This window comes from Zootermopsis nevadensis, unplaced genomic scaffold, assembly GCF_977971745.1.
Source record: "Zootermopsis nevadensis isolate Lab colony 2312 unplaced genomic scaffold, Znev_1.0 Znev_ptg000006l, whole genome shotgun sequence".
In the NCBI taxonomy this organism is placed as follows: Eukaryota; Metazoa; Arthropoda; class Insecta; order Blattodea; family Termopsidae; genus Zootermopsis; species Zootermopsis nevadensis.
This window is the reverse complement of record NW_028259138.1, coordinates 14,528,707-14,556,010: the sequence shown is the minus strand read 5'-3', so window position 1 is coordinate 14,556,010 and position 27,304 is coordinate 14,528,707. Positions and strand designations below refer to the sequence as shown.

The 27,304-nt window shown below is 38.4% G+C and overlaps 2 protein-coding genes across 4 annotated transcripts; both read right to left on the bottom strand.

Annotated features, from left to right (window-relative positions):
• Positions 1 to 35: 35 nt before the first annotated feature.
• Positions 36 to 10,638, bottom strand: LOC110831156 (hydroxysteroid dehydrogenase-like protein 1). Its single transcript, XM_022066837.2, has 6 exons — positions 10,355 to 10,638; positions 6,963 to 7,085; positions 5,976 to 6,086; positions 5,141 to 5,361; positions 3,619 to 3,846; positions 36 to 2,274 (listed from the first exon to the last, which is right to left on the bottom strand). Exons 1-6 carry the CDS (start codon positions 10,521 to 10,523, stop codon positions 2,167 to 2,169), a joined length of 960 nt encoding a protein of 319 aa, XP_021922529.1. The 5' UTR covers positions 10,524 to 10,638; the 3' UTR covers positions 36 to 2,166.
• Positions 6,967 to 26,512, bottom strand: ScsbetaG (Succinyl-coenzyme A synthetase beta subunit, GDP-forming). Of its 3 annotated transcripts, none has more exons than XM_087343798.1 (11): positions 26,047 to 26,512; positions 24,959 to 25,010; positions 23,674 to 23,812; positions 21,672 to 21,771; positions 20,284 to 20,436; positions 18,989 to 19,169; positions 18,090 to 18,348; positions 17,324 to 17,458; positions 16,013 to 16,141; positions 15,549 to 15,676; positions 6,967 to 7,085 (listed from the first exon to the last, which is right to left on the bottom strand). In XM_087343798.1, the coding sequence occupies exons 1-10, from the start codon at positions 26,133 to 26,135 to the stop codon at positions 15,567 to 15,569; spliced, it is 1,347 nt and encodes a 448-aa protein (XP_087199924.1). In that variant the 5' UTR covers positions 26,136 to 26,512; the 3' UTR covers positions 6,967 to 7,085; positions 15,549 to 15,566. The 3 variants fall into 3 exon arrangements, with proteins under 3 accessions (XP_087199924.1, XP_021922527.2, XP_021922526.2); XM_022066835.2 differs by lacking the exon at positions 6,967 to 7,085 and adding an exon at positions 11,379 to 14,119 and having other exon boundaries at positions 26,047 to 26,510; XM_022066834.2 differs by lacking the exons at positions 6,967 to 7,085; positions 26,047 to 26,512 and adding exons at positions 11,379 to 14,119; positions 25,672 to 25,853.
• Between the last annotated feature and the right edge of the window lie 792 nt (positions 26,513 to 27,304).

The window sequence follows — 27,304 nt, the reverse complement described above, 5'->3', positions numbered from 1 at the left end:
GGCAGAGGGGATGTACGGATGATGTAAAAGCAAAGTTAAAATTAACGCTGCTTTTATTACGAATTATCTTATTATTTTTGTTTACATGCAATACTTTCCAAATCTGATGTTGGGCAATAATTTACAGTACTCATATTAATACATATGAAAGGCATACCATAATTTATTTAAACCAAACTTTACTTTTTGGCATTGGCCAATGTTAATTCCTGTTTCTATCAATGAAGCTTTTTATTATACTTCTACAACAAGGAACAAACTCTCATTCTTCACCTCTTAACCTTTTATTTTAATAAAGAAACCTGCAAACAGAACAAGTCGTAATGCTGTAACTGGAATTCAATATTGTTCCAACATTTCAACTCATAAAATTGTTTTTACTGTTATGCATAATACATGTTATGTTTTTAAAATAATGTTATAATTAAATGTCCATTTCAGGAATTGCAAACTCTTCACAAAGGCTGGAAAATGGATAAGAAATAATGATGGGTTGGTAGGGTTTTAGAAGGAAGTGGTCATGGTCCTTTTAGGTAATGAAAAACCCAAGTCAGAAGAACTGGTATCCTGATTGATGTTCAAACCAGATGACCTTAAATACAAGCAAAGTAAGTATTGTGGTACTGATGGCATGTGTTTCTTTTTTAAATACTTGCTCTACCTGGAATGTTGGGCAGAGCAACCAAACCAAATGCAGCCTTACATCTGTTGTGAATGTATTTTGCCATATGAAGCATGGAAACCTTTCTAATTCCTGCCTTGTAGGTATGTTGCTTAACAGTTCGCAGCAAAGGCTTTGAAGTGGGCTATTGCACTATATACTTTAGGATTGCCCACATTATAAAAATCTGTGATCATACTATATTTATGGTGTTACTTCATAGATCCTTAATCTTGGCACTACATGAAGAAGAGAGCTTTATGCCAAGTTTTTCATCTGAACTACATGGCCAGTCTACTGAAACCTGTTCAAATTAACTGGTGTGGTTTGGCTTATAAATTTCAATTAAGAGAGTAAGTGAAGTAGAATGTTAAAGACATGCAAGATGAAAGATCTTCACTAGTGATGAAATATGTTTGGCTACTTCAACCTATCAATGTTGCTGTAATAAAATGATGCAATTAACCTTATTTGCTTCTCTTAAAAGACTCGTTTCCCACTAAAGGTTATGCTTTCTATCAATTTTGGGCTTTAGTAGATAAACTTGGTATTCTGTTATATATTGATGAGACCTATTAATTTACAGATTGAAGTACACACAAATAACTGAGTCATTAAATCCAGGCATGATCTTGAAGGTGAAATAGTGAATGAAAAATGTACACATTCCTTTATCTCAAAACCATGGCTGTAGTTGAGCAAGGCATTCTAGATTGTACCTTGGTGTTTCATTCAGCGATAGAGCACTGCCCTGGCATGTCTTTTAAATGCAATGATTTTAAACAAATAGGCAACATAACCAAGGACAAAGAGCATGCGAGTCCCTCTCCATGCACATTAACACTGCAAACATTATGTAACATAAATATGAGAACCCATAACTTGTCCAATTTCTTACCTACCAGCTGTTAAGGCAGGTCAGTCTCCTTAAGTATGTGCAATTCATCAACTGTTTACTGTTCAGTTCTGCATTTAAAAGCATAAAGCTCTCACTAATTAACAACCTGAAACCATGCCCCAGACTGTTCCTGCATTTTCGTTTTTAAACTAGACTGTGTTAGGCCTAATGCTAATAAAGTAAATCCAGCTGGATTCTGACGATGGTATAATGTAGATGGAGTTATTGGGTTTGTGGACTTTGTCCATTGTCCAAAAACCCAATAACTCAGAAAATAAATCCAGCCTGGCAGTAAAATATTTTACTCAAACATTAACAAATTTAGGCTTATAGTTTCTGTATGGAAAAAGTAAAAGAGTACAGAAACAGAAAGAATTAATTAACTGACAATTTTAGAAGAACCTAATTTTCTTTCTGCAGGCAGCACCTTACTTACCAATTACAGGTTGGAACATTACAGAGAAATAGCAATTCAGTGCGGAAAGTAGACAGACACACACACACACACACACACACCTTTAGCCATTTGTCATGCACCCCAGAAATTATACAGTAATATAGTATGTACAATGTGGATAGATTTTCAAAGATGGCTTTTCAGTCATATTCATTGTTCCTTGGGTACGTCCTTAAAATAGTCACGGCGGAAGATTTCATTCATCAGCCCTCCTATGTAGGTCCTTATCCAGACTGGAGGGATCACAGTCAGGAAATACTGCAAACACAAAACAGAGTTCAGCATCCTCCATAATATTTTATTTGCTGTTCTGTACTTTACTTTCTAAAGCTTTCTCAATTTATTAAATTATGGTACCAGTGTAAGGATAACTGCGAATGAGCAAGGGCACAAACCACACAATTGTAAAAATCAGATCTTATCATTATACTTGTACTAAAAGTGGTTTACTTACTTCTGCTATACTTCGGACCACAAAACAAATCTCTATTTACAGCCATAGGATCTTCCAGCATCGAGTTTATTTATTTATAGTTAATTTACTTTGCTTTTTCAGTAGCTCTGACTATTTAATACTGAACCACATGGTTTAAAGCAGCGGTACGTCAAATCTGAGTCACTATATAGTGAACAGAGTGTACATAAGTTAGTTTATTGCTTACTGTTCAAGAATTAGATTCTTGAAGATAAGAAACACAATAAAGAAGTCCTTGCTGCCTCCATCATCAGGGCTTTGAGTCATTGTCCTGATGTTGGATGCAACAAGGACCTCTGAAACGTAGGTAAACTTCTATGAGACTTCACAGCGCTACAACCCAGAAGACAGCCATTTTTGTACTCACTGCAGCGAGGACCTGAAATCCTACTGAACAAAATAAACTGATCTGCATGAAGCTGGAACTCAGTTAATATAAAGTTTCTACCTGATTTGTCTGTCTACACTATCCAGAGCAGTTCTAACTAAGAAGGTTACTTTGAATTCATTATATACTTACATTTTAATATTTACTTTGTATGAGAAAGTTCTGTTGAAACTTGTAGGAGTATGAAACCAAATTCCTGGATAAAACTATGACACATATTTTCCTACAAACACTTTCATCGAAATGGTGAGAAATGTTAATGATGCTTTGTGGAAGCCATATCTGTACATAATTTCTGTAAGTACAGTTACCAATTATTTTGCAATTACCAGGCATAACTTGAAAGTTTTGCACAGTCTCCATGTTTGTAACCATCAATACGTAAACAAAAATTTCATGCGTGCGTAGTCCATGATCTCCCTCCATATGAGGGACACTCATTCATCAAAACTATTTTTGACAGACAATTAAAAAGTGCAAAAGTTTTGTGGCCCTTTCTTACTCGATGTTTTTACCAGTTGTAAATAAATCCTTTAACTGGTTCAAAGTTTCTTACAGGGCAACAGATAAGCAGACACTCGGATTTATATACGACATGAGCCTGTCTTACGACATAAAGGAAGTAAGCTAAAAAACTATTAAATTGCGTGGGTTTAAACTTTCACGTCCGGCATTTTAAATCGCCTTTACGTAAGCATTTGTCCTTTTCATTGCTTGTGAGAACTGACTTTGCTCTCACCTGCAGACCATGAGCCCAGTATCCAGTTGTCGCGTTCACCTTCCCCAAGGTATTGATGGCATTTTGTGAATACGTAGCTGCATCTGGCACAAACAAACTTGTCTCTTGCAGGCGATGACTGAACGCATTCATTTTTGTATTTACAAAAAGAGGTGACAGATGCTGAATCGTTATACCGTCTCTCTCATATTCGTATCTAAGCGCTTCTGAGAAGCTTTTGACGAACACCTGTAAACAGATGAGCAAAATCATTAATTGTTCTGTATCATCTTGCATACTCAGTTGTGTCATGAGCGGAACAAAAGTTAGCCCCAATGAGGTTTATCCTTACACCCGAGAGCAGACTCCGTGTGGTTTATTGATATTACGTTAAGATAATGAATGCATTTATTAAACTACGAATTAAAGACGTGGCAGAAGTGAGAGTCAAATAAACATTTTTTTGTCTACAGCCAGAAACTTGTGGACAAAGAGAAGAGCAGGGAGGATGCGTGTCACGTGGATTTGACTTTTCTTCTCTTCATTTGCATAGACGTCTTTCGTAACCAGTTTTATGTGGACAAAGAATAAAGAGACAGAACCTATTTAATGAATGAAGTTGCATTTTACTTCTAATAGCTATGTAAAAATGTTTATATTTAACTGAGATTTATGTTCTTTTACGTTTATATTGTTTGAGAAAACTTTGATTGTCTTTTTTCATTCACATAATTCCGTACAGTATTCTACAGCCTAATGTTTGCAAGGGGTTAGCAGTTTTATATGAATCATATATGGCAAGTATGTTCGAATTGTTAGTTCATTAGGAATTGAAAAAACAATCTTTAAAATACTTTTAAAGATATAAAGAGACACGTTTCACCGTGACACCGGCGCCATTTCGTTGTGCACGTGGAATATAGTGACACAATTGGCCGATTTTTCTCTTTCTAACTCTGAGACCTGGAAATATATCCTGATATATGAGTACACTATATTATTTATATGCATGAAAATATCTGCCATTTCTGTCAGTACTTGAAAGTTCATTTTCTTCTGACGTATAAGACTATAACAGAAAACAAGTTTCCTTTTCACTGCACTCTGCCCTTCCCTACAGGGCGCCTTTAAAAAATAATAAACTTAACCATCCGAAGGCACACAGCTACTTGTTATGTCCTAACTTATAACAATTTTCTCAAAATCTTCAAATCATCATGTCAGAAAATTGCCGTATATATATGTTATAAGTAAAAAGTACAGCTGTCCCACTGTACGCCATGTAGGCGCTTGGGGTGAGAGGATGTATAGCTCCTACTCAATCTGGACCTCGGTACTAGAAGGGGGTGAGAGGCCGCGCTTTACCCTGGGGGGAGGACCACTGGTACCCATTGGATAGGAGACTCGGTGAGCCCCAGGACCGGTCTGGACGCAGAGGCTAGAGGAAAAATCCTCTGCCCCCGTCAGGGATCGAACTCCGGTAATTCAGTCCATTATACTGACTGAGGTATGCCCCTGAATAAATGTCGTCACACAACCTGACCTTTGAAGCTGCATAGACCGTCATAAGAGGCAAAGGCTGGAGCTCTGAACCGGATGACACATTCACTATGGCACCTCGTTTCCGTTTCTGCATCTGTGGCACGATGAGCCTCGTCATCATCGTCGTTGCTCCAATGTTGATATTCACTATGTCCCACAACTCCTGCTGGGGAACTTCGCCCAAGTACATTGGGTATGAATATTGTTTTCCTACATTATTCACTGTTAAGAAGAAAAAATTTCATTTACAATTCATGCTGGCTCAAACATCTCTCCAATACAAATATCACATAGACAAACAAATGATTAACACATAGCAAGGCTATAATAGCTCGTTCCTTCTCTTACGAAGCTTTGCCTTTGCTGGGACATACAACAGCCAATGCCTTCGACTGCAGTCTGGCCGTGGTACAAGGCAATTTGGGCTGTAAGGCAACTCTTGCACGAACCAACTCACTTAGCCGTGAGGTCGGTTCAGTAACGCGCGACGCGACCGAAATCGGCCGAGAAGACAATGAAGAGAACACAGAACACGATCGGTCCACTGAGAGCCGGATTTACATTTGAGGGGACCCTGGGGCAATCAAAATGTGGAGGTCCCTATCAATAACAACAAATTTCAGTCATATTGCAATTACTTATAAATAAACAATAATTAAGTATAAACGCGCGATCGGTTTGCGACGACGATTACCTGGACGCTTATCACAGTGTTTGGAGGCCCTTGTTTTGTGGGGGGCCAGGAACGATTGCCCCGATAGCCACTTCTTGGCTGACGTCCTGGGTCAACCTCATACTTCCCACACAACAAACAAAAGAACTCACACACACTTTACCTAGAATTCCAACTGGAATGTCCTTTAGTTCATGTTCAATGACGTCAAACACTGGCTGGCCTTTGCTAAAATCAGCTGCAATTGTCTTGGTCTTCACTTTGAATTTCGACTCTGCCAACAGAAAAATAGAATTATGTCTGAAGCTTTCACGGTCACTAAGGATAAGGAATTAATTCTTCTGGGGCGACCAGGAAGGAGCGAGAAGCACAAAATGCAAGAGAACACATCCCAGTGGCTCCAACGAATCGTGAAAGACGGAAGGACGGACGCTACTTTCATCTCGCAAAACCCAACAATTCCCACTTGGTTCCTCTGCAGACTACACGTCCGAGTAGCAGAAAGGTGGGAATGATCTCCCGATTTGCACACGAGAAAGGTTCTGCTGCACTAGTAAATCCTGGCCAAGACCAAGAGAAAAGTTCAAGAAACCAGAGTCGTACAAAATTCCCCAGTAACAAATCACAAAGTCACTCTTACGGAGTCAAACTCGTGATTAGTGCAAAGCAGACAAACTGAAATCCTTCAGCCGAGAACGAAACGAGGAGTTTTCGGCAAACTTCTAAGCAAGTTCAGTGTGAATCAAACAAAAGCACGCCACACACAGACAGACGGACGGCGACCCACAAGCTGCGAACCTAATCGTCTACATTGACGACGCCAGAACATGTGTTAAGGCTGCAGACTTCCTGGACAGGTTTTAAAACGTAAATTCCGACTGGCAAAATGCGTTTGCAAGAGATTCACCTTGGTCACGTAATATCCAGTTGAGGAATACTAACCTCGTCTGAGAAGATCAGAGTTTTTTAAGTTTACCCGAGGCTCAAGACGGCAATGCTTGGCGCGGCATTATACGTACGCAGCTCAAATGTCATAGACCATAATAGACTAAACTATTCACATTAGATACAGAATTGGACGGAGAATTAATCGGAGGCTTTCAGTGTACCGAAAATATGCTTTTCCTTTTTGAATGTAGAAAATACATACCAATCTCTGCTGCTACTTCATCCAGCTTTTGCTGTGTACGGCTGATGAGAACGATGTTCACGCCTCTTCTCGCTAATTCCATAGCATACGCCTTACCGATGCCATCTGTCGACCCTGTCACAACTGAAACAGAACACACAAACTTTTCTTTAACAATTTTTTTTAAAGTTTTAAAATAAATGCACATTTACGTTATTTTACCACAAATTTAGAGTGCAGTTTGTGCAGCCCTGGACAATTTTGTTTGCAATTTTTTGTCCCATTTGAAAAACTGTACTTGCTGAAAATTCTACACTCTTTGAACTGTTAAGTTGCATTTCAGCTCTGAGTATTTCTTGTTATTAATTGCATAATTTCCCTCCTTTACGAATAACCTGTTTTGTTGGTATGCCAAATCATCTGTGCAAAATGCCCAGCCCATCACGGCCCACAAGATTAGCGAACCTACAGTAGGTGTTCAAAACGACCACACAGCTGACAGCGCTGCGCAACAATCAGGTAACAACAGAGGATCGCGCGACTTTCACAACACCCAGACAAAAAATGACGTACATCTGTAGGCATAAACCTTGCACACGCGAATTTGCTGTATAATTGTAAGATGCAGTTAAACTCAGCGAAAATGGTCACAATATTAATCTTAAAGTTATTTAACGTTCAAGGACGTAAACCTACAATGGCATCATAAAAGACGAGCCAGTAAAACTGAGATTCTGCTTAAATTAGCATCAGCTTAGTGTTCTACAGCAAAACCTGTATTTTAATTTATTTGGTTTAGGAAAAAAAAGAGGGCGCTGCTTTAATGGTCTTGATTACCGAGGGGAGAAGTGGAACAATAACACAGGCCTACTGGAATTACAAATGCCAGCCTCTCAACACAGAGCAAATGGAAACGCGAAGTCCGGTTCATAACCACGGGTGCGAACTGACAATGAGGACGAGGTCATCAAGCGACTCCACACACATAAATAATAAAAAGGGGGGGGGGAGCACGCTATGAATAATGTGGTGGTTATCTAACTTCGTAAATATGTACTCGGGGCGGCGCTTCAAAGCCAGGTGGACAATGCAAACGTAAATGAAGAGGCAAAACTCCTTTTTTCTTTCTTTCTTAATGCAATCTTCACCTCTTTCAGTTGCGTCAAAGCATTACTGCCTTTTACATTACCCACTTCCACGTTTCTTCTACCGAACAGAAAGCATTCACTATTTTAGGGTCAGTCAACGACTTTATGAGTATGTCACCTGACAAGGCATGCGCAATAGCCTTTCCGCAACATTACATTCGTTGTCATGAAGAATCAAACTTTCCCATGTTAATAGATGTTATTAGCAAATGCGTACAGATTGTCTTCGTTCTGACACCGACAGTAGTTCTAAAACCTGCCCTTTCATGGCTTCGTGCACGGAATGTGCAATGTGAAAACATAACCTCAAAGAACCTGTTTGTCCATTCGACCGTCCAGCCCTCATTGGTCTTCCACCTAAAGTTACTGGTGACAGCCATTTTTTTCTATGGATCCAGTACTGCTCAGAAATGCCATATGCATTAACATTAATAGTTATTTAAGATTTGCTTTTGGCCATATGGCTATATGCGAGCAACGCAATGTTAGCTTCGGTACTTAAGCACTGTAATTCATGGGTACGTGCACTAAAGATATTTTTATATTCGTAAAAATCCAAGGTCTTGCTTTCACAATTATTAGGACGCTGTGAACTTCGCAGATCAATAACAGCTTATTTTGTAATTACCAATAATATTTATTTACTCAAGATAGTCTTATCAATACCAAATATTCTTAACACATGCAATGAGGGTCTAACATCACGACTTAATGCCCGAGGACAAGATCTCTAGTTGAAACAGAAAAATAAACTCCGAGGAATACAGAATATTCACGAAGATGTTAGTTGGATTTTTTCTAAAACTACGTTTTAAATTTACCGCAATCAATTCCATTACTGGTTCAAGGCAATCTATGCTACTGTGTCAAAGGTGAAAGTTGCATGCGGCAATTAAGCTGTTAATTAACCGAACGCTCGATTAGGAAACCGCAGAACATTCCTTTACGTTCATCGGCGAATTCATGAAAGGAAAAAAGTGTATATCGAATAAGGGCTAAAGATGAGCGTCTACGGAGTGCCCCCGCCCGTTGTGGGTTGAAACCTGCGGTGTTGGAATGCGTCTCGGTTAGTTCCGATGTCGTCCTGACGAACTTTTTCATTCCCATCGAAAATTTGTAACTTGTTATAGGAGCATCTTTCCGACTCGACATCCAGAACGTCCCCCAACATTTAAAACACAATTTAGAAACGCCATGTAAAGTGAACGCTTGCCGCATCCGTGTAGGCATTCAACAAATTAGAAATTTCACATGACAACTAGTCATGCGTAATATATGTCACGTACAACGACGCTTTTGTCAATTCACGGTACACTCTGTGCAGCAAAAATTGAGCGCCTGAAACTGGAAGTTATGTACGGATACGGCTGAGGTCGTGAATCGAATCAACAGTAATCTCTTCGTGTTCGTCCAAACGTGGCTTTTCTCTGCAACCCACTAATTAAAATCAGTTATGTCAGGTATCTGTTTCCCAGGCAGAAAAATATGTCCAGATAATTTAGAGGAGAATGTCAATAGATCTGTAAGTGCGTCAAGACGAAGGTAAATACTGCAGAGAAATGTCGATCACTGGACCCACTGAGGTTAGCGCTTTCTAACAGACCCTTCTTTCTCCCCACTTTACCCGATGACGGAAACATCCAGTTTCCGAAACGTTGTGTGTGTTTGAATACCGGAAGATGTTTAAAGTCCAGAAACACAGCAATTTTAAACGTTGTGCACGAAAGTCAGAACCCTTTAGAACTGATCCCCGTTTCATATTCGGGAGGTCCCGCAATTAAATGTTGGCCCGAATACTGGCTATTCTTATTGAGATTTTCGTAGTCTTTCCGGGCAGTGCCTTAAATTAGGCCACAACCTTCCACGCCCTAGTCATTCGATGCTATAGGCTGTAATCTCAACTGCCAACGTCTTTAAATACATCATAATTAAGTAAATAAATACCTAAATAATGTATCAAATTCGTCTGGACGACCACGTCCTAAATAAACCCACTCACTACAAAACAGATTACAACTACCGATAATGAAAGACGATTCCGTCAGAATTACAATTGATAACAACCACAGGTTGAATTTAAGTATAAACTTTAGACGTGACACCCTCCACCATCAACTCCCTCGTATTTGAATCAGAAGTGATACCAAGATGAGAGAAAATGTCAGTGCAATAGTAGATTTTACTATATCCACGACGAGACTGCGAATGTCGCAATTTCATTCAGGATTTCCACCTTCCACAGAGATTAAAAGTAAATGTTCAAACCTGCCCAAGGTCCGTACTTCTTGGTGAGGTCCACAGAAGCTGGTTGAAAGTAGGTCAGATGAGCCTTTGCACCCTGAATTAAATTCCACAGGCTGTCAGCCAGCAACCACAATATCAGCGCACAGCCAACGGCAGCTAATATCCAAACCGTGACGGTCACGTCCGCCATGACATTAGCCCATTGACTCACGCGTCCGCTAGTGCAGCAGCTGACAGACACACTGGACTAAAAATGGCAGCTACGCACAGCCGTTCCTCGACTTTCTCTTCTTTCGTTTCAGAGGTTTGTTATTAGTTTCTTTCCGTTTTTTATGACGCGGAAAGATTGGTTAGCCTGATTATCAGGCATCTGCCTGCAGATATGGGCACAATTATCATTCAAGCATTGTTTACTCGAATATTATCGATCGACTGAACACTATCTCATTTTATTATATCCCGAGATCTGTTATATTGACTTGCCTACATACCATGATCTGACCCAGTAGAGTGGCATTCCACTCTGGCCAACGAGAGTTCGATTCTCGGCATGGGCGGGAAATTTGTCTTCAGCACTTTCCACACTGGCTCCAAGGAGTACTAAGTGCGTAATCCAACTGGAGGCAAAGACGAGGGTGTAGAACTGACCACTCACTATTTTAATTAAATCAAGAAGTAATTATTCTCTGAAAAACATTCTATACTGCAGGTAGCAGCGGATGGCACGGGGCTGGAGACAATCTTTCATACCTCCTGTCTGCATACAATGAATGATGAAAATAAAATATGGTTATGGTTACTGAAAGGAGACTGGTATCTTATCCCATAACAATGTTGTTTCCAATAATGTTAACCTTACAGTAAAAATATAATGGTAAATACAACAATCCAATATACAAATACAATTAATCTTGTACTTGTCCAGTCTGCTATATATAACCAGTAGCTTTAACACCAGGGATGTTAGAAGCAGGAAAATATGGCTGGGATCGAAGAGGAGAAACTACCCAAATGTCAGGTTAGAATTTTTGGCTAACCAACACAATTACAAAATTCAGTCTTGCATTTCCATCAAAACATCAAACAATGCTTTTAACAATAGGTACAAATACAAATTATACTGTAAAGTGTAATAAAATATAAAGATCTAAACATGACGAAATTAACCATCAAAAACAACTGCACTAAAATTGTCTGATAAAATCCTGATGCAGGACTAAAAATCACAGCCGATTGATTCACTTCTACCACAACAAGGAGATACTTTTGGCCGTCTCATCCTGTGTGAAATGGAAGTCTTCAGAAAGCACAATAACTTTTCCCTGATATGGTAACAAAATAATTTCTCATTCCTGAGAAATGCCCTGCTAGAGGCCATTTACGACAGCACAGGACGAGGAATGGGCATTAGAGGGGCTTGATGCCAATACTGCATTATTAAATGCCATCTGGATTAAAGTGTGGCCATGCTGAAAAAGTACTTTTAAAAACAGACCAGATAATATATTCTAAGAGAACAAATAAAATATACCATTTATCATGAGAATGGCCTTACTTTTAAAGAATCTTAAGCTTTCTTATATTCCCACACACAACGAATAAAATGTTACATTTTTTTATATATATTTTCCAAATATATTCCTCGAGACCATGGGCAAAAGGGCCGAAGAATTCTGCACATATTGCAGAAAGAACAAATCCCCAATTTAAGAAGAACTGTCTATTAGGCTCGGAAGTGAAATTTGATCGCTACTGCATTCACTCGTTATTTACTTCAATCCACACTGTAATCCCTTTCACTGCCACTATATATCTCAGTTATATAGAAAATAACACCAAAATCTGGAAGGATTCATTTTAGGAAAAACACTACAAAAAATATATTATACAGAGTTTTAACCATATGCATACCTGAATTTAAGTGAACATCGAAGTCTTAATAATGGAAGCCCATGTTGATACGTACTATAATACTGCTACAAAACAGATACTGAACAGTCTCATTGCCCCCACAGAACTTGGGTTCAATATATCAGTTTCAATACTAGTAACACAGTACTGGTGCCATAATACCATTTCTTACTACTGCTGCTCGGTCCTCTGTTAACGAAATGCGCAGCGTACACATGCGCAATGCACGCACATCTGACTCAAAGTACACGAAGGTGTAACCACATCCACTTTAGTTTCTAGCCGAAGAGCTCGCGCTCCCTCTGATGATGCAGAATGTGACTGCAGTGGCTCACAAGTACATAATTTCTGCCACATTCATCAACACATTAAGAAATATCTGCCACATACAAATTCAAGAAAATAAATCTCTAGTAAGTCTAATCACAATGTACATGAAAGAAACAACCATCATAATCCTTAAAGGCAAACGTTTGTAATACATTTAAAATTTCTAACAGTTTATAACAATGGGACGCTTTCTCCATCATTTCTTAGTTATTTTTCTTCACGCATATCAGAAAAGTGCAATGGGAACAGATAAGCTGCAATTGGTCAAAATTATGCACTTACATGCATTGATTATATGCAAAATGAAACCATAAATGCCATGAAGTAACATGGAATTCTTTTATGAAGTCATTAAGTAACGTGGCTAGAAATAAATGTACATCATCCCAGTACCTTGCTCAGGCAAAACACTGCGATCCACCAGTCAACCACGAGGCGCTCTGGAGGAAAAATAAAGGGACTGCTGGTTTCAACATGTCACGTGATAGCCCATTTCACAGGAACCAGAAGATTAATTAACATGCTAACAAAAGCCCCCACTGAACAAATTTAATAGAGTTTAAACATTCGACCCTATTTTTGTAAAACCCTTTTCAATATTATGCCTGACAATCACAATGTCTCTTCCTCGTAGGTTACCAACTAAAAAGTCTGCAAGTATTTCTAATCTTAAAATCTGTGTTACAAGTCCACCCTGTCTCATCTTCCCTCAATTAATCATCCTAATAATACTTACTTACTTGGATGCTCGGACAACGCGTTCAAGTGCCTAAGCACTGCGGGCCCCAACTCTTTTGTTGGCTTGATCTATACATTTTTTGGTAGGACTCCTTGGACGAGGGATCGGCCCATCGCAAGGCCTCTACCTGTACACAGGGCAGCACAACAGAACGACGCGGACAAACATCCATGGCTCGAGTAGGATTCGAACCCACGGTCCCAGGGACCGAACAGCACGAGGCCCACGCCTCAGACCGTGCGGCCACTGTGACCCCATCCTAATAACAATGGGCGAAAAGTAAAAATTATTGAGCTCAATCCTCCTGTACCTTGTTAACGTGTTCATCTGCTCTACCATTCACACTCTGTATCAGTAAAAGCGTCATGCACTGTTCGATAATGGACCAGAAATGGATAAAATAGTTCACCATGTTAAGAAACTTAGTTCAATGCCTCGTACATTTCGCGCAGGAATTGTAGAAATACATGTATGATAACTTCTGAATGTTTTCACGTACCACAGTGCTGCTTTACTACTATAAGCAATCCGAGTGGTTTTCAAACATGATCCATGTGCAGCAGAGACGCACGTTATAACCGAGCAGCATACATATAAATATTTATGGCAGAAAAATATAGATGGCTGGCACCACTACGTAGCTAAATCATATACTGGGGAACGCGAAATTTTTATTGTTCTGGTAATGGTTCCAACTTGTATATTTTGGTGTCTGTGAAGAGGAAATGGATGAAATTCCTGTATGTTTCAGCACGCTCTCTTTAAATTTAGTAGAACTTCAAATCAGTCTGCATTAGAGTCTGCATCTGTAATAAGAGTGTTGAAATATATTTTATAATATATTACATCAAATTGGTGATTGGATTTTGCTGGCAAAGGACAGGGACTGGTGGAGGACTTTGGTTAATTTGGTGATGAACCTTCATGTTCCCCAAGCCAAAGAGCGAAGACATCAATGAATGCAGCGGACACTTCCAACACTTAACACAACATTATTTTTGGTTTTCTGATTCCAATGTAATTTAACACGTGTCAGGAACGGACTGCCCGAGTTTTTGATCACTCTATAACGTTTTGGTATGACAAAAGTACGCGAGCATGAAAACATGCCAAGGAACGTAGTGAATCCTCAGTCCCCTACTCAAGAATCATGGATGAGTGAAGCACTGAACTGGCATTGACCTCCTTCTAAGAGAATACAGTATATATATGTGACTGCAAACTACAATTAACATTACTGGACACATTTTAACTGTTTTCATTTTAGCGCAATTGTAACATATGGTTACAGAACCACAACTAATTATGTACCATTTAAATAAGCTGAGCACTGGCCAAGAGACAATGAAAGTGACATATACAAGTCAAGAAAAAATCAAAGAGAGCAACAGCCAAGAGCAAAATAAAAATTATGTAAGTGCTAAGAACTAACATGAGTGCCATCAAGTCTGGCCATGCTGAGGTGGAAAAGAAAATTATTGATGAGGCACACAAACAATTGAAAGACATCAAAACGGTGGTCAAACAACAGACCCAGAAACACTGAGAGTTCAAGTGCAAGTTACAAAAGACGTGGCGAGACGGTGGAGTTGCACGAGAACACATCAAAGTAACAAAAGTCATACTAGAAGTGAATCAACATGACCTGGAAGCCACACATCATCTGAGACACAGATGACAGCACATTTGGAGGAGGTGGAAAAGCAGGGACCAACAAGACGGGGTTAAATCCCCAAAGTTCGATGGATCCACCTCTTGGGCAATATTCCACAGCCAGTTTGAGACCACAGCTGATCAAAAGTGGACATCCTACAAGAAGGCCATAAATTTGCACGAGATTTTGCAGAGACAAACTGCCAAGACACTACGCACTGTTCCAGCCAGTGACATACAAGGGCATCATCGGGGTTTTGAAGGGCTGTTACGGAGTTCACCAGCTGATCAACATAATCAGTACAGTGACTGGCAACTGGGGTTCAATCACACAACAGGGGCAGAGGATTCTTGTTCTAGCGTCTGTGTCCAGACCAGCCCTAAGGCCCACTCAGTCTCCTGTCCAATGGATATTGAGGTCCTTTCCCTTTTTAAAAACAGATTCTCTATCACACAAATCTAAAAGAAATATGGCAATAATTTTTCTCTTTCCTACATGCAATTATTATAAAAACAAATGCTTTGTTGAAGCATTCATGTTCTTATTGCATTTTCCAATAGTTTAGGTGAAAATTATTTTACCTGAATAAAAGAAGGTTATCACTTGATGCAGGACACCGCTTTCTGTGCAGCTTCCTCCAAGTCAGAGGCAGACACAATGTCAAGGCCCGAAGTTGACAAAATCTTCTTTGCTTCATTTACATTTGTACCTGAAGTACAATTAAGAAATCAATAAAATAAAAGATGTACCCATCTAGCAAGATAAAATAATTGCACCCTTAACATTCACATATCTGTGGTTGTCACGTACTGTTACAAGAAATCACGAAACCTTGCCAAGGCCATCCAGAGAGCGCCTGCAGTAAATACAGAATTTTATGGACCTACAATTTCATCTGATGGAATATGATCACATACTTGATGAGGGGTGCCCACCCCTGCATTATCTGTGCATCGAGCAGAGAATGCAACTTTATATATATTTACTGACATCACTATTATGCTTTGTTCATCAACCAACAGCATTGTTACGAGCTAATTCTCACCTTCTAAACGCACTATCAAAGGAATATTTAACTTGAGATTTAATGATGCATTTATAATTCCATTTGCTATTGTGGCACAGTTGACAATACCACCGAAAACATTCACTAGGATGGCCTTCACATTTGAATCTGCAACAAAGCAAGAAACAATAATCAACTACAACATAAATTACATACTGCTATATAAATTTTTGGTATGTAATAAACTTGAATAAGAGATTCTGCAACTTTTTTGAAGTACCAAATCTGGGTAACATCAGAGGGTAAAAAGTGCATTTTAAAAACTTTTCTCTCTGACTTAAGATAATATATGATTATTTGAGGTAGGAAACAGCTTCTGTGTTCCATGTAGTCTGGTAGAAGTATACCAATGTTTCAGAGGTGCCTGCTGCTTCCATCATCAGGGCCCAGATGCTGGAAACAGCAAGCAACTCTGAAGCATCAGCAAAATTCTACCACACATGCACAATGTCCCACAAGACAGTTGTCTTCATACTTGCAATCATAAGAACTTGAAATCTTAGCCAATTGAAAACTGCTTTTATGCTGCTGACTGAATTTTTTAACTCGTAAAACATCAGGGGATTCCTTGTAGATTATCACATTTCTGTGGATATAGATTGTGAATTGCTGCTGTAGATTAAAAAACAAAGAATAAAGCCTCTCAGTTTTGAATGAAAAATGAAAATATACCAATAAATATTTATGTGAACTTCGCTATAATTAAAATGAAGTACAACAATTCTCTTCTGCTGAAGACTATTAGAAATCTACGCACAGTCATATTTCAGCACTTCTATTTTTTCTAAACTGTACTGAAAAGACAAAATCTGAATAATACATGACCTAGGAAGATGACTGTCCTCACCTACTGGTTAGAATCTTCACGAACAGAACACCAATAATCCTATTCTTAAATTGCAATTGCTACGCCACAGACAAAACATTGTGTGAGGCCAACAATGCACGTCTCCTCGAGGTTACTACAATCTTAATTCTAATAAACAGACACATCCTTTCCTTCCTCTGGCAATTTTTCTTCTCTAAAAATAGAATGTATATACGAAACACACCACGGGTAGAACACATTATAATGAAAGCTCTCATGGACGAATGTTGTTTTTTTCCTGTCATCTAAGATCCTCTAAGACAGACTTACTTCCACTGCAAATATATCCTCAAATACTGTTTTCTGATGGTATATTTAAATACATAAATAGTGTTCATTCATTTAACCTACGCTGCAAAACGACAATTCATGAATAAAGCTTTAGTTGTCTTAGAACCAACTTAAACTGCAATAAGACTTACCTGACATCAAAATCTGGAAAGCTTTAGAAACCTGACCTTCTTGAACACCTCCACCTACATCCAGAAAGTTGGCTGGCTCTCCACCATGCAATTTGATGATGTCCATAGTGGCCATAGCAAGACCAGCACCATTCACTAAAACAAACAAACAAACAAGGCCTCATCTGGAGGTGTAAGCTTTCCCATGTCATTTAAATCAGCGACATTCCGATGTTCTCAGTTCAGCTAATTAAAATTTGCTTAATGTATTATGGAAATGCAAGTCAAATACAGCATAACACATTTTAATTTACTACATGACTGTACACTGGATGAAGGAAAGGAAACAATTACAGTTCATGGCAGAAAAATGTGTCCATAAAGTGGATAAAAACTAATATAACTTCTTCACATAAGAGATTTAAAACCCTGGTATTTCACATTGGTTACATATACATAAAAGAAATTTTATATGAGAATTTAATAACAACACTTCAATCACATTTTCATACACTCACACATACACGTACATGGACAAACATAAAATATGCTCCAAACCAAGAGAATGCAAAGCGATATTTATATCAGCTAACAAATAACATTAATCAATGTTGCAATGATTTCCAGCTCTCAAAATATGTTTTAGGTGGGCTGTTTCAACCTCGGAGGTAAAATGAGGGTCCCCTTTCCCTTTGACAGGGGTCAAAACCTTGGAAGCTTCTAGGAAAAAAAGGCTTGGCAATTAATGAATAAACAAATAAATAAAACCACTTTGCTGTAGACCTACCAAGACAGCCAATATTGCCGCGCATTGGAATGTAATTCAGCTGTGCTCTTGCTGCTTCTACCTCGCGCGGATCAGTTCCTGACACGTCTTCCAAACTGAAGATGCCGGACTGCCGGAACCGGGCATTGTCATCAAACTGAAGCTTAGCATCCACAGAAATTACATCACCTTTGTCTGTCTCCACAAAAGGATTTATTTCCATCTGCAGAGCATCAACACTTTGGAATAAGTTCCACATCTTTTTAATCTCTTCTGAAGCCTGAAAAGAGATGAAAATACAGACGCCATTCACTGACTTACCAAAACAAGAATTAAAATGAACTTTTCACACATATAATTTGAGCATTTTAACGTTTTACCCAAACATGCACGTAACGTTCTGACTAACGCATATTTTTGTACTGTATATAATGAAATATATCCACTTCTGGGTGTTCTATAGAACAAATTTAAACTGAGACACACAGCAAACTGAATTAACTCATGCCTCGGCACTATCGTCACGCTATGCTGGCTTCTCACCATAGAGGTCCGGTTTCGCTCCTAGGGCAGACAAAGTGGTGTTGAGGCAGGTTTCTGTAAGTCCTTCAGTTTTCATCCACCAGTGTCATTCCACTGCCACTCCATATTCATTCATGTCTCATCTGAGGGATGGACAATGGGCCCATTAGCGGCCACAGTTGCCAGAGATGTAGTCTTGTCTCATTGTAGCAATAAAAGAAATGGTCACACTACACAATTACTTTAAAATGAAGGGAAATGCATACGTAGGTAATGCGGACAAAAGTCACGTGTGATCATCTGCTAATATTTTATGGGTTGAGGCCTTCTGGTTATGATGCAAAGCTTATTAAAATTATACTGACTGTAACAAACTATTGCACATTATAAATGAATACCTTAATTTTCAAACTGCCTTCAAACTTCAAAAAATCTGCAACACTTTCTGCCACGCTGTCAGTCACACCATCCGAAACATCCACAGGTACAGTTTTTATGAGGTGGGGAGTTCTTTCAGCTACATTTTCAATGTCTGTTCCACCAACAGACGAAGCAATAATAACTGGACCATTGAAGCCTCTAGTTCAAAGAGAAAGAGTAACAGATTTTTTTATAACGATATATGAATACATAACTGGCAAATCTGTCAATACAGAGTAGCAAACAATCTGAAATACAAACATAACTGTTCAAACATTATGAATATATTTCTATAACTGTGTATATTTGCTCTCACATTCAAACAATTATTCCACATTTACAAACATCCAGTAACAATGTGGCAGGACGGGGAAATCGTAACTAATCCATGGAACAAAACAATGTTTAAATACAAAAGTATAAAAGCATGTTATGCAGAAAAGCAGGCCAGTAATGTTATTGTTGAAAATAATATTCCATAATTATGTGGAAAATATTTTCAGATTGTTACTAACTAGCTGAACAAGAAATTAAAAAGAATCACTTAATAATATATATATATATAAAAAACTGAACCACCACAGATTCATTTTAGGAGGGAACTAGCCATCAAATTAAAGAATATTAGTTCTAAATTTTGATAAATGCAGGATATCTATTAAGAGTCAAAAGTCCTCACAAACAGAACTAACCTAAGACTTAAAAGCTAACCAGAAAATGCAGGAAGAATTCTGAACCAAAATGACAAAAACATTTTGTACTTTATGAATAGTATGCATAAAGCAATGTGACATAACAAATTCTGGGGGCGCAGGACAAAGGAGCGAGGGAAGTAAAGACCAGTTTAGCCCATTCACAAACAGAAACTGAATGGTTCTGACAGTACATTCAAAAACAATAACAGGCAGGTTCAGGTACAGTCAGAGCAAAGTGAGAGACTCTGATAATGACTCCCCAGAGAATGCCTCTCAGATATCTTCATGTGAAATCCTGTTATGTTCACATCATTTTACACATTTCTAGACCTTACGCCATGGAGTTGTTTCTCAACTTGTCACAGAGTGTCGCTGGTCCACAAATGTGTTATGTTATATATATTTGAACACGGTAAAAAAAATACATTTTACAACTAGCACATTTCTCTTCACAAAGGACACTGGCTACCATTTTGTAAAGATATACTAAGAGGGAGGAGAGTTCCTCTCTTATTTCACAGTCATCATGAAAACACGTGCATACACAAAGTAAGGAACCCGTGTAATGTAGTACTAACCTGTCCATTAGTATACATATGTAGGTCTCCCGCATTATGTTCACTGATTCAGCTATCATCACCTTCTTTACTAAAACACCTTCTTTTGGAGTTTGCTTTGTTATTAACCTATGTCCAAGCATCTTTCCAACAATGTCCGCCACCTTAGACGAGCTGAAAAAGTATAAACTGCAGGTTACTGGTTAAAAGAATATCATAAGTGCAAGATGTCTATTTCCCAGTTGAGGGCTCTTCACATTACAACTTCAAACGAGGTCACAGAATAAAATAAACAATTTTGAAGAAACCACTTGAAACTGCAAATAGAAACCATTTAAAATTCATACTTGACACCGTACGTGTTGTATGTGTACCAGCAGTCAATCACCCTTTAGCACATATTCAAAATTTTCATTACAGGTAATCGTAAGATTGAATTAACAGAAAGTTGTAACTTTTACCACCACTTCAACCTTCTAAATCACAGATGTGCTAATGTACCTTTTTTGTGTAAAATAGTGGAAAACATGGGTTATATAGTATGCATGAAGAGTTGGTATACCAGAACTGGAAATGGCTATTTTATATTCCTATGTATGAACTGGTAAACAAATAAAAATCAACAATGTTAACAACTACACAGCGGGAGTATTTCTTATCCTCACCAATGTTAGTGAAAATATGGGATTTAATAGGCTATGTGTTAGCCAGTGATCACATCCGTACAATGCTTACTGCCCACACATTTCAATACGGCAGTCTTATATTTAAAATGTTCCTTGAGCTACCATCCTATTAGATTGTTAAATTCGTGGTTTACTGCATTCATAATTTCAAATTTGGGAAAAATAGTTGTCCTTAAAAATTAATAATGCCACTTTACTCAAATCTAGGACTATTCAGGACATCTGTTCACATTCTTCTTTTGTAATAAAAGCCTCTGGGCTCTGACACAAAATTAAAACTGCAGCCATCTGTAACGGCACCGTGTTTCGAAAGATGGCATACTGCAGATAGATAACCTGCATACACAATAGAGTGGAACCGTGATATCCCTTGGAGTTAAGACAAAAATTCAGAAAAAGTTCTGACACATCTGCGTGCATATAAAATAAAGGAACCTAATAAAATGCTAGTGTAACAATGATTAATATCCGAGTATTATAATTTGGTTCACGGTAATACTGCTTAACCAACTCAATGACAGATACTCAAGTTTCTGTCTAGTGCAAATGCTCAATGCAAGTCATCTATCACGGCTAATTTTCTGAAATCTGATTTGAAAGTAAATATAGTATCTTAATTACTATTACAGTGGCAAAATAGGACTGAAAAATTTCAGAGACATATTCCTACCTGGAAATTGTTTTAATAAGTGTGTCTTCTAAGAAACATGTCTATGTACTTACTCTTTTGTAATGTGTACTCCACTTTGAAAACCATTGTCAAAATACCCAAGTCCTCTACCTCCTGCATGAACTTGTGCTTTTATAACATATTCATCCACTTCTGAAATGAGAAACTAAACATAAATAACTCAGTATGTACGGCCAGCATTACGGAGCACTGAAGGGATCTGACAGCTGTGCTAGAGGCACAATACAGCCAAAACATTTCCCCGGTGTTGGACACCACATTTCCTAGACCGAGCAGCACGGCTGCCGAATATCTTCATTCAAGTATCATAAAGATCTGCCTGCTTAAAAGTAGTCATGCAATTGGCAGCTGGGAACAAGAAACATGGCCTACAATGCATTCATAGAGCAAACCTGTGGAACAAATCTTCAGACTTGCAAGTTTTCCAACCAATCACATTAGTCATGAAACTGAAGTTAAATGATGCCAATAAATGACAATTAAACTTCCAAACTGGGACACGGTGTTTCAAGGAAGATTATCTTGTACCATGGACTTCTGAGGGAACATCCTGATGCCCAGGATTTCAGTTCTACACACCCACTGCTCGCACTGCTAGAGAACAGTCACTAAATTAAATTGTGTGGGGGAAAAAGTTCCAATTATTATAAAGTATCTGTGCAACTGAACGTAAGTCATTTTGTTCACACACAAATTGAACCAACAAGACTGGCAACTGAATAATTTATAATCAATTGTTATATTTTAAGTTTGTGAGTGGTTGTGTGTAGCAATTCTTACAAACAAAAAACCCATTTGCAGTTAATAATAAATAATACAACAATATTTGTAACATTTATTCATCACCTACGGTTATCTTCAGTGTTAAATTCCTAACAATGTGTGTGTGTTGTCAAACCAAAGCTTAGCCTTGCTTCACCCAAGAGTGCCAATAAATCACGTAACTATAAAGTAACAGCTGTAACGCCAACGCAATCGCCCAACACTGCAGTAGTGCTGTCTACAACCTGACTGTAGGTCTGATCATTTCCCCACGTTAACCCTGAGGAAGAAATCCATGCATTCATCGATTCCTTTATTTTTCCATCCACACCAAACAAACCCACTAACCTAACTACACCAGCACCCAACCGCAAGGAAATCACTCCGAAAAACTCACCAGCTTCAATGTATCATTGAGAGGCACCAACAGGTATGAAGGCTGTGTGATGCACAAAACTGGACTGCTGAAAGGATTATGGTTAGATAAACACACAGTCTTTTTTATTATATGGAGATTTACAAAAATTGTACGTGTTAAGTTGACCACATTTTAATGACTGAAGTGTGTGTGTCTTTGCCATTCTTGACACACCAAAATTTTGTTAGTACTGTTCCAATCTTTTCATCGCTACATTCACAGTTTCAATTCAGAAGGAAAATACTGAATACTGCCTAAATAAATCAAATAAACTTACTTACTCCATGGAGCCGAGTCCTTCCCGAGAAGTCAACATTTGCTCGGCCACACAAGAAGTTCCCAACATTTTACGGAACCCCGAGGTTCATTACCGTGTTCAAAAGAGCCGCCAGTGATCCTGAGCCAGATAAATCCAATCCACACCACCCTATCCTATTTCTCTAAGATCTGTTAAGTTTCTTTAATTTTCAAACATCTATGTAAAGAATAATTTGAACCATTTTCATAAAATCCATGTACTTCTTTAAACAGTTCTCTATATAAGATTTAAGGTTCTTACAGTAGCGAAGATGTATGTGGTCTTCTGAACAGTGACACCAAGCAGTCTTGTATAGTTCAGAGGAATGTATCTTGAAGATGAAGCACACATTCCACCAAAATGTTGGTAACCACCTACAAGGCTACATGGCTAAACAACCATAAAACACGATCAACAGGTCTTCCGTGTTGTTTGAAGTTAAAGCATTAGATGAAACTTACTTGAAAATTATATCAAATAATTATAAGAGAAATCTGAGAACAGATGCTTTGGCGCCTTAATGTTAAAGAACCACCACCAAAACCTTCATACTCACTGAAATTTTCTGTAAGGCATCTGACTTCTTCTAAATTTTCAACAACTCTGAACTTTTGAATGGCTACTCCACTTGACTGCAGAAGAGCCTTGCTCTGATATTCTAACAGATTTAGGTATCGTACATGTGTAGCTGCAACCTGCAAAAAATTAAATTCATCATACTGACCAGTACTGCTGTTTCTGTAACTACAGTTCAGTACTGTGGAGTAACGAAGCGAATTTCTTCATTAAGGGTATTAGTTTGTCAATAACGGGACAGTAGCTTTCACAATCATAATTATTTTCAATCTTTATCTATGAAGACATTATTTTTATAAGCACCAAAGTATATATATAACTGGCACAACTCCTCCTTCACTTTGCCCCAGAGTCATTAATTTATCACGTGAATGTGCGCTGCTATACTTTCACTCCCTTATGTCTGTATGGTGTGATATGTATTTAAATTACCAGGGACAACTTTACCTTTACAGGATATGCATTGATACAAATATATCATTAAAACAATAATGATTACAACCTCATTTTTCTTAGATCTGAATATGTTATCTGCTAAGTCAGAGAAACATGAAAGAGTAATACCTCATTCATCCCACCCTAAAAATTATGCCAAGATAAAAAATAAAATATACAGAATTCTCCATGTCACTTCATATTCAGCATATCTGAAAATGATGAAAAGCAGGAATGCTTAGACATTATGGTATAGTCGGCGCAGTAGTTTTTGGCCGGTGGAATTTTCAAGGGGGAGGCTAGGAGCGAGTCATTTGTGCGATAGTAGAATGCTGACTGCACCGAGGAGCTTATCGGACTGAACGCCCAAACAAAAGAAATACACTGACCGTGCCACCTCAGGTACACAGAGTAGGCCCGTCCGCCAGCTCCACTAGCTTCTTCACCGGCCAAAAACTACTGCGCTGACTATATATACTGTAAAAGACCACTTCAATTTACATACAACAGAAACAAACATCTTAATGAACAAAACTTGAATAACTTCCTTTGTGCAAAACCATTTTTGAATCTTCATCAAACCATTTAAATGGTTAATGCCAAAGGGTAAGTTTGTTAGCTTTATTCAACAGCTACAGTTCTTCAAGGTTTGCAGGTTTTTACATTGATCAAATGAAATCTGCTTGCTCTAAAATCCTTCTACTATTGACATTAATAAGGTCTCTACGCAGATGCAAATGGAGGTGAATGAATTATGAGGTGGTGACTATTTAGAAGATGCATTTTCCTTAGTAAATATACTGCAACTTTATTAAAATACATTTACTCACATTATGAAAAGAAAGTTTTGTCTTCATCAAAGTTTTAAATACTGCTGCCATCCTGGAAATAAAATTGTTCAGAGGTTACATATGTTGTCACACAAGCTGTACAACTATACAGGATGTAGGCGCTTGGGGGAGAGGTAGTATACCCTCTACTCAACTCAACTGCAGCACTAGATAGCAGTGAATGGCCAGCATCAAGCCCCGGCCACACTTTACCCCCAGGAAAGAACCCTGGGACCCACTAGATAGGAGACTGGGGAGGCAGAGAGCCGGTCTGGACACAGAGGCTAGAGGAAAAATACTCTGCTCCTGATTGGGACTGAACCCCAGTCATCCAGTCCATAGTCAGTCACTAGACTGACTAAGCTACCCCAGCTCCTCTCCTTACATCAAAAATAAAATGAAACTCACATACCCAACATGAAGTCATGATCAGGACAAGTTAAAGCTGGCATTTTGCAAAAACATAATTGTATACAGTCAACAAGCTCACCAACTTTCATTGAAATCTGAGGCTTCTTTTGGACTCGAAATGGGCACCCACTCAGAGTTTAATGGTACATTAAAATTCACAGAATTTTATGTTACTAAAACGAAGAACTGTATCTTTTTATACTTTATTATCTCATTTTGTGTATTCGTCTTACAATACTGAAAGAGGAAACACGTGTGGACACATTATGGGAGCAATTATAATAATACGGAATGAAACATACCTGTCTTTGTAAAATATTTTCGTTCTGCTCTATGTAATTTGTGCAGACTCATAAAAACTACATACATTAATCAGTAAACATCCCAACCCATTAGCGAAAACCAGAGTTTATCTATTATATTACAACTCACAACGCAAAAAAGCAGTCCCTGAAATTCCCATCCAACAACACATAATACCAACATACAGATTATATTATCATCCCTGGAAGCGCGCGCGATACAACACATAGAACGCACTTATGGGTAGATTTAACCTCAATCATGAAGAAATATTGCGTGTCAGACAGGAAATCTGGAACTTCAGGGCCCATTGCATCTAATAAACTTCTGCTTACCATGGAAGGCCTTTTTAGAAAGCGAAAAGTAATTCTTACTGATCGTCATTGCTTCGGCCGGCTGCACACCAACGTAGGCACACACTAGAGCATTGAAAACTCGCACGACACGGAATCAGCAAACACATCCATCATTTCCAATGGCTAGCGAAATAATGAGAGGCTGGAAAAAAGAGTGATCCTTTCTCACAATAGTGGCATGCAATGCGAGTATACGGCCTCTCTATGGTCAAGACCATCCGTGAGTGATGAAGAGTCCCACACTACAAGTCTTCGCCCTACTAAACTTCATCGCAGAACATGGGAGATCGAGAGGAATAAACATCGACACCACCAGGCGAGGAAATACCAGTGGACAGAATATCACCCCACATACTCTTTGGATAGCGTTGGGGGGAGTCGAGAAGAGATAATAATTCAAATAAAAAAATTAAAAAAACTTAGTGATGACATAAATATGACGTTTGGGTAAGAAAAACGTGCCAACAATTCTCTAAAAAGTGACATAGTTTTCGAAAGTGGCACACAGGAGACACACTGGAAAATGAAATTAAAGATTACTGTATTATGGGTTGTTGCGCCATGTAGTCTGGTAGATGTCCACCGTTACAGAGGTCATGCTGCCAGTCACCACCCTCATGACCCAAAGACAGTAATTTTCAGACTTACCACCATGAAAACCTTAAATCCTACAAAATTAAAGAAATTGAACCATTGGAGGCATATAAGTATTTGAGTGTGGAAGGGAGCCATATAATAGAACGAAAACGAGGAAGAAAAATTGAATGAGTATGTAAGGAGGCCGAGGATGATTTTGAACACTGAGCTGTGTGCAAAATATAAATAGTTTCATCACTGGCAGTAACAGTGCTAAGATATGATTTCAGAATTATTAACTGGCACCAAGAAGAAATATAAAAAATATAAAAACAATCCAAATACTAATCATTCATAGACAGCATCACCCATCAGCATACATTCATCGCTTATGTGTGACCAGAAAAGAGGGAGGAAGAGAACTGATGTAGGTGAAGCAGCCTACAAAGCAGAAATTATTACATTGGCAAAATATGTAGAAAATAAAGAATATCCACTGCTACAAACTGTAAGGTCACACCTACATAACACAGATGCAGCATTGCTACAAACAGTTAACAAATTTAAGAAATCTTTTAAAAGTGAAACAAAGCAAATAAAAAGACATAACAGTTCAGAATATAAAAAGCAAATGGTAAGAAATAAGGATGCATGGTCAGTTTCCACATAGCTTAGAGGAAAAACTGGTGGATAAGGAACA

Excerpts from the sequence above, each read along its gene's own strand:
- LOC110831156 (XM_022066837.2), bottom strand. The coding sequence starts at position 10,523 with ATGGCGGACGTGACCGTCACGGTTTGGATATTAGCTGCCGTTGGCTGT. Across the intron at positions 5,362-5,975 it reads CATTCCAGTTGGAATTCTAG|TGAATAATGTAGGAAAACAA; the intron begins GTAAAGTGTGTG and ends TCTTCTTAACAG. Across the intron at positions 3,847-5,140 it reads CGGTCTATGCAGCTTCAAAG|GTGTTCGTCAAAAGCTTCTC; the intron begins GTCAGGTTGTGT and ends ATCTGTTTACAG.
- ScsbetaG (XM_087343798.1), bottom strand. The coding sequence starts at position 26,135 with ATGTGTTTGCTGATTCCGTGTCGTGCGAGTTTTCAATGCTCTAGTGTG. Across the intron at positions 19,170-20,283 it reads ATATGTATACTAATGGACAG|AGGCTTCAATGGTCCAGTTA; the intron begins GTTAGTACTACA and ends TCTTTGAACTAG. Across the intron at positions 16,142-17,323 it reads TTTCCAGATTTTGATGTCAG|ATTCAAATGTGAAGGCCATC; the intron begins GTAAGTCTTATT and ends GCTTTGTTGCAG.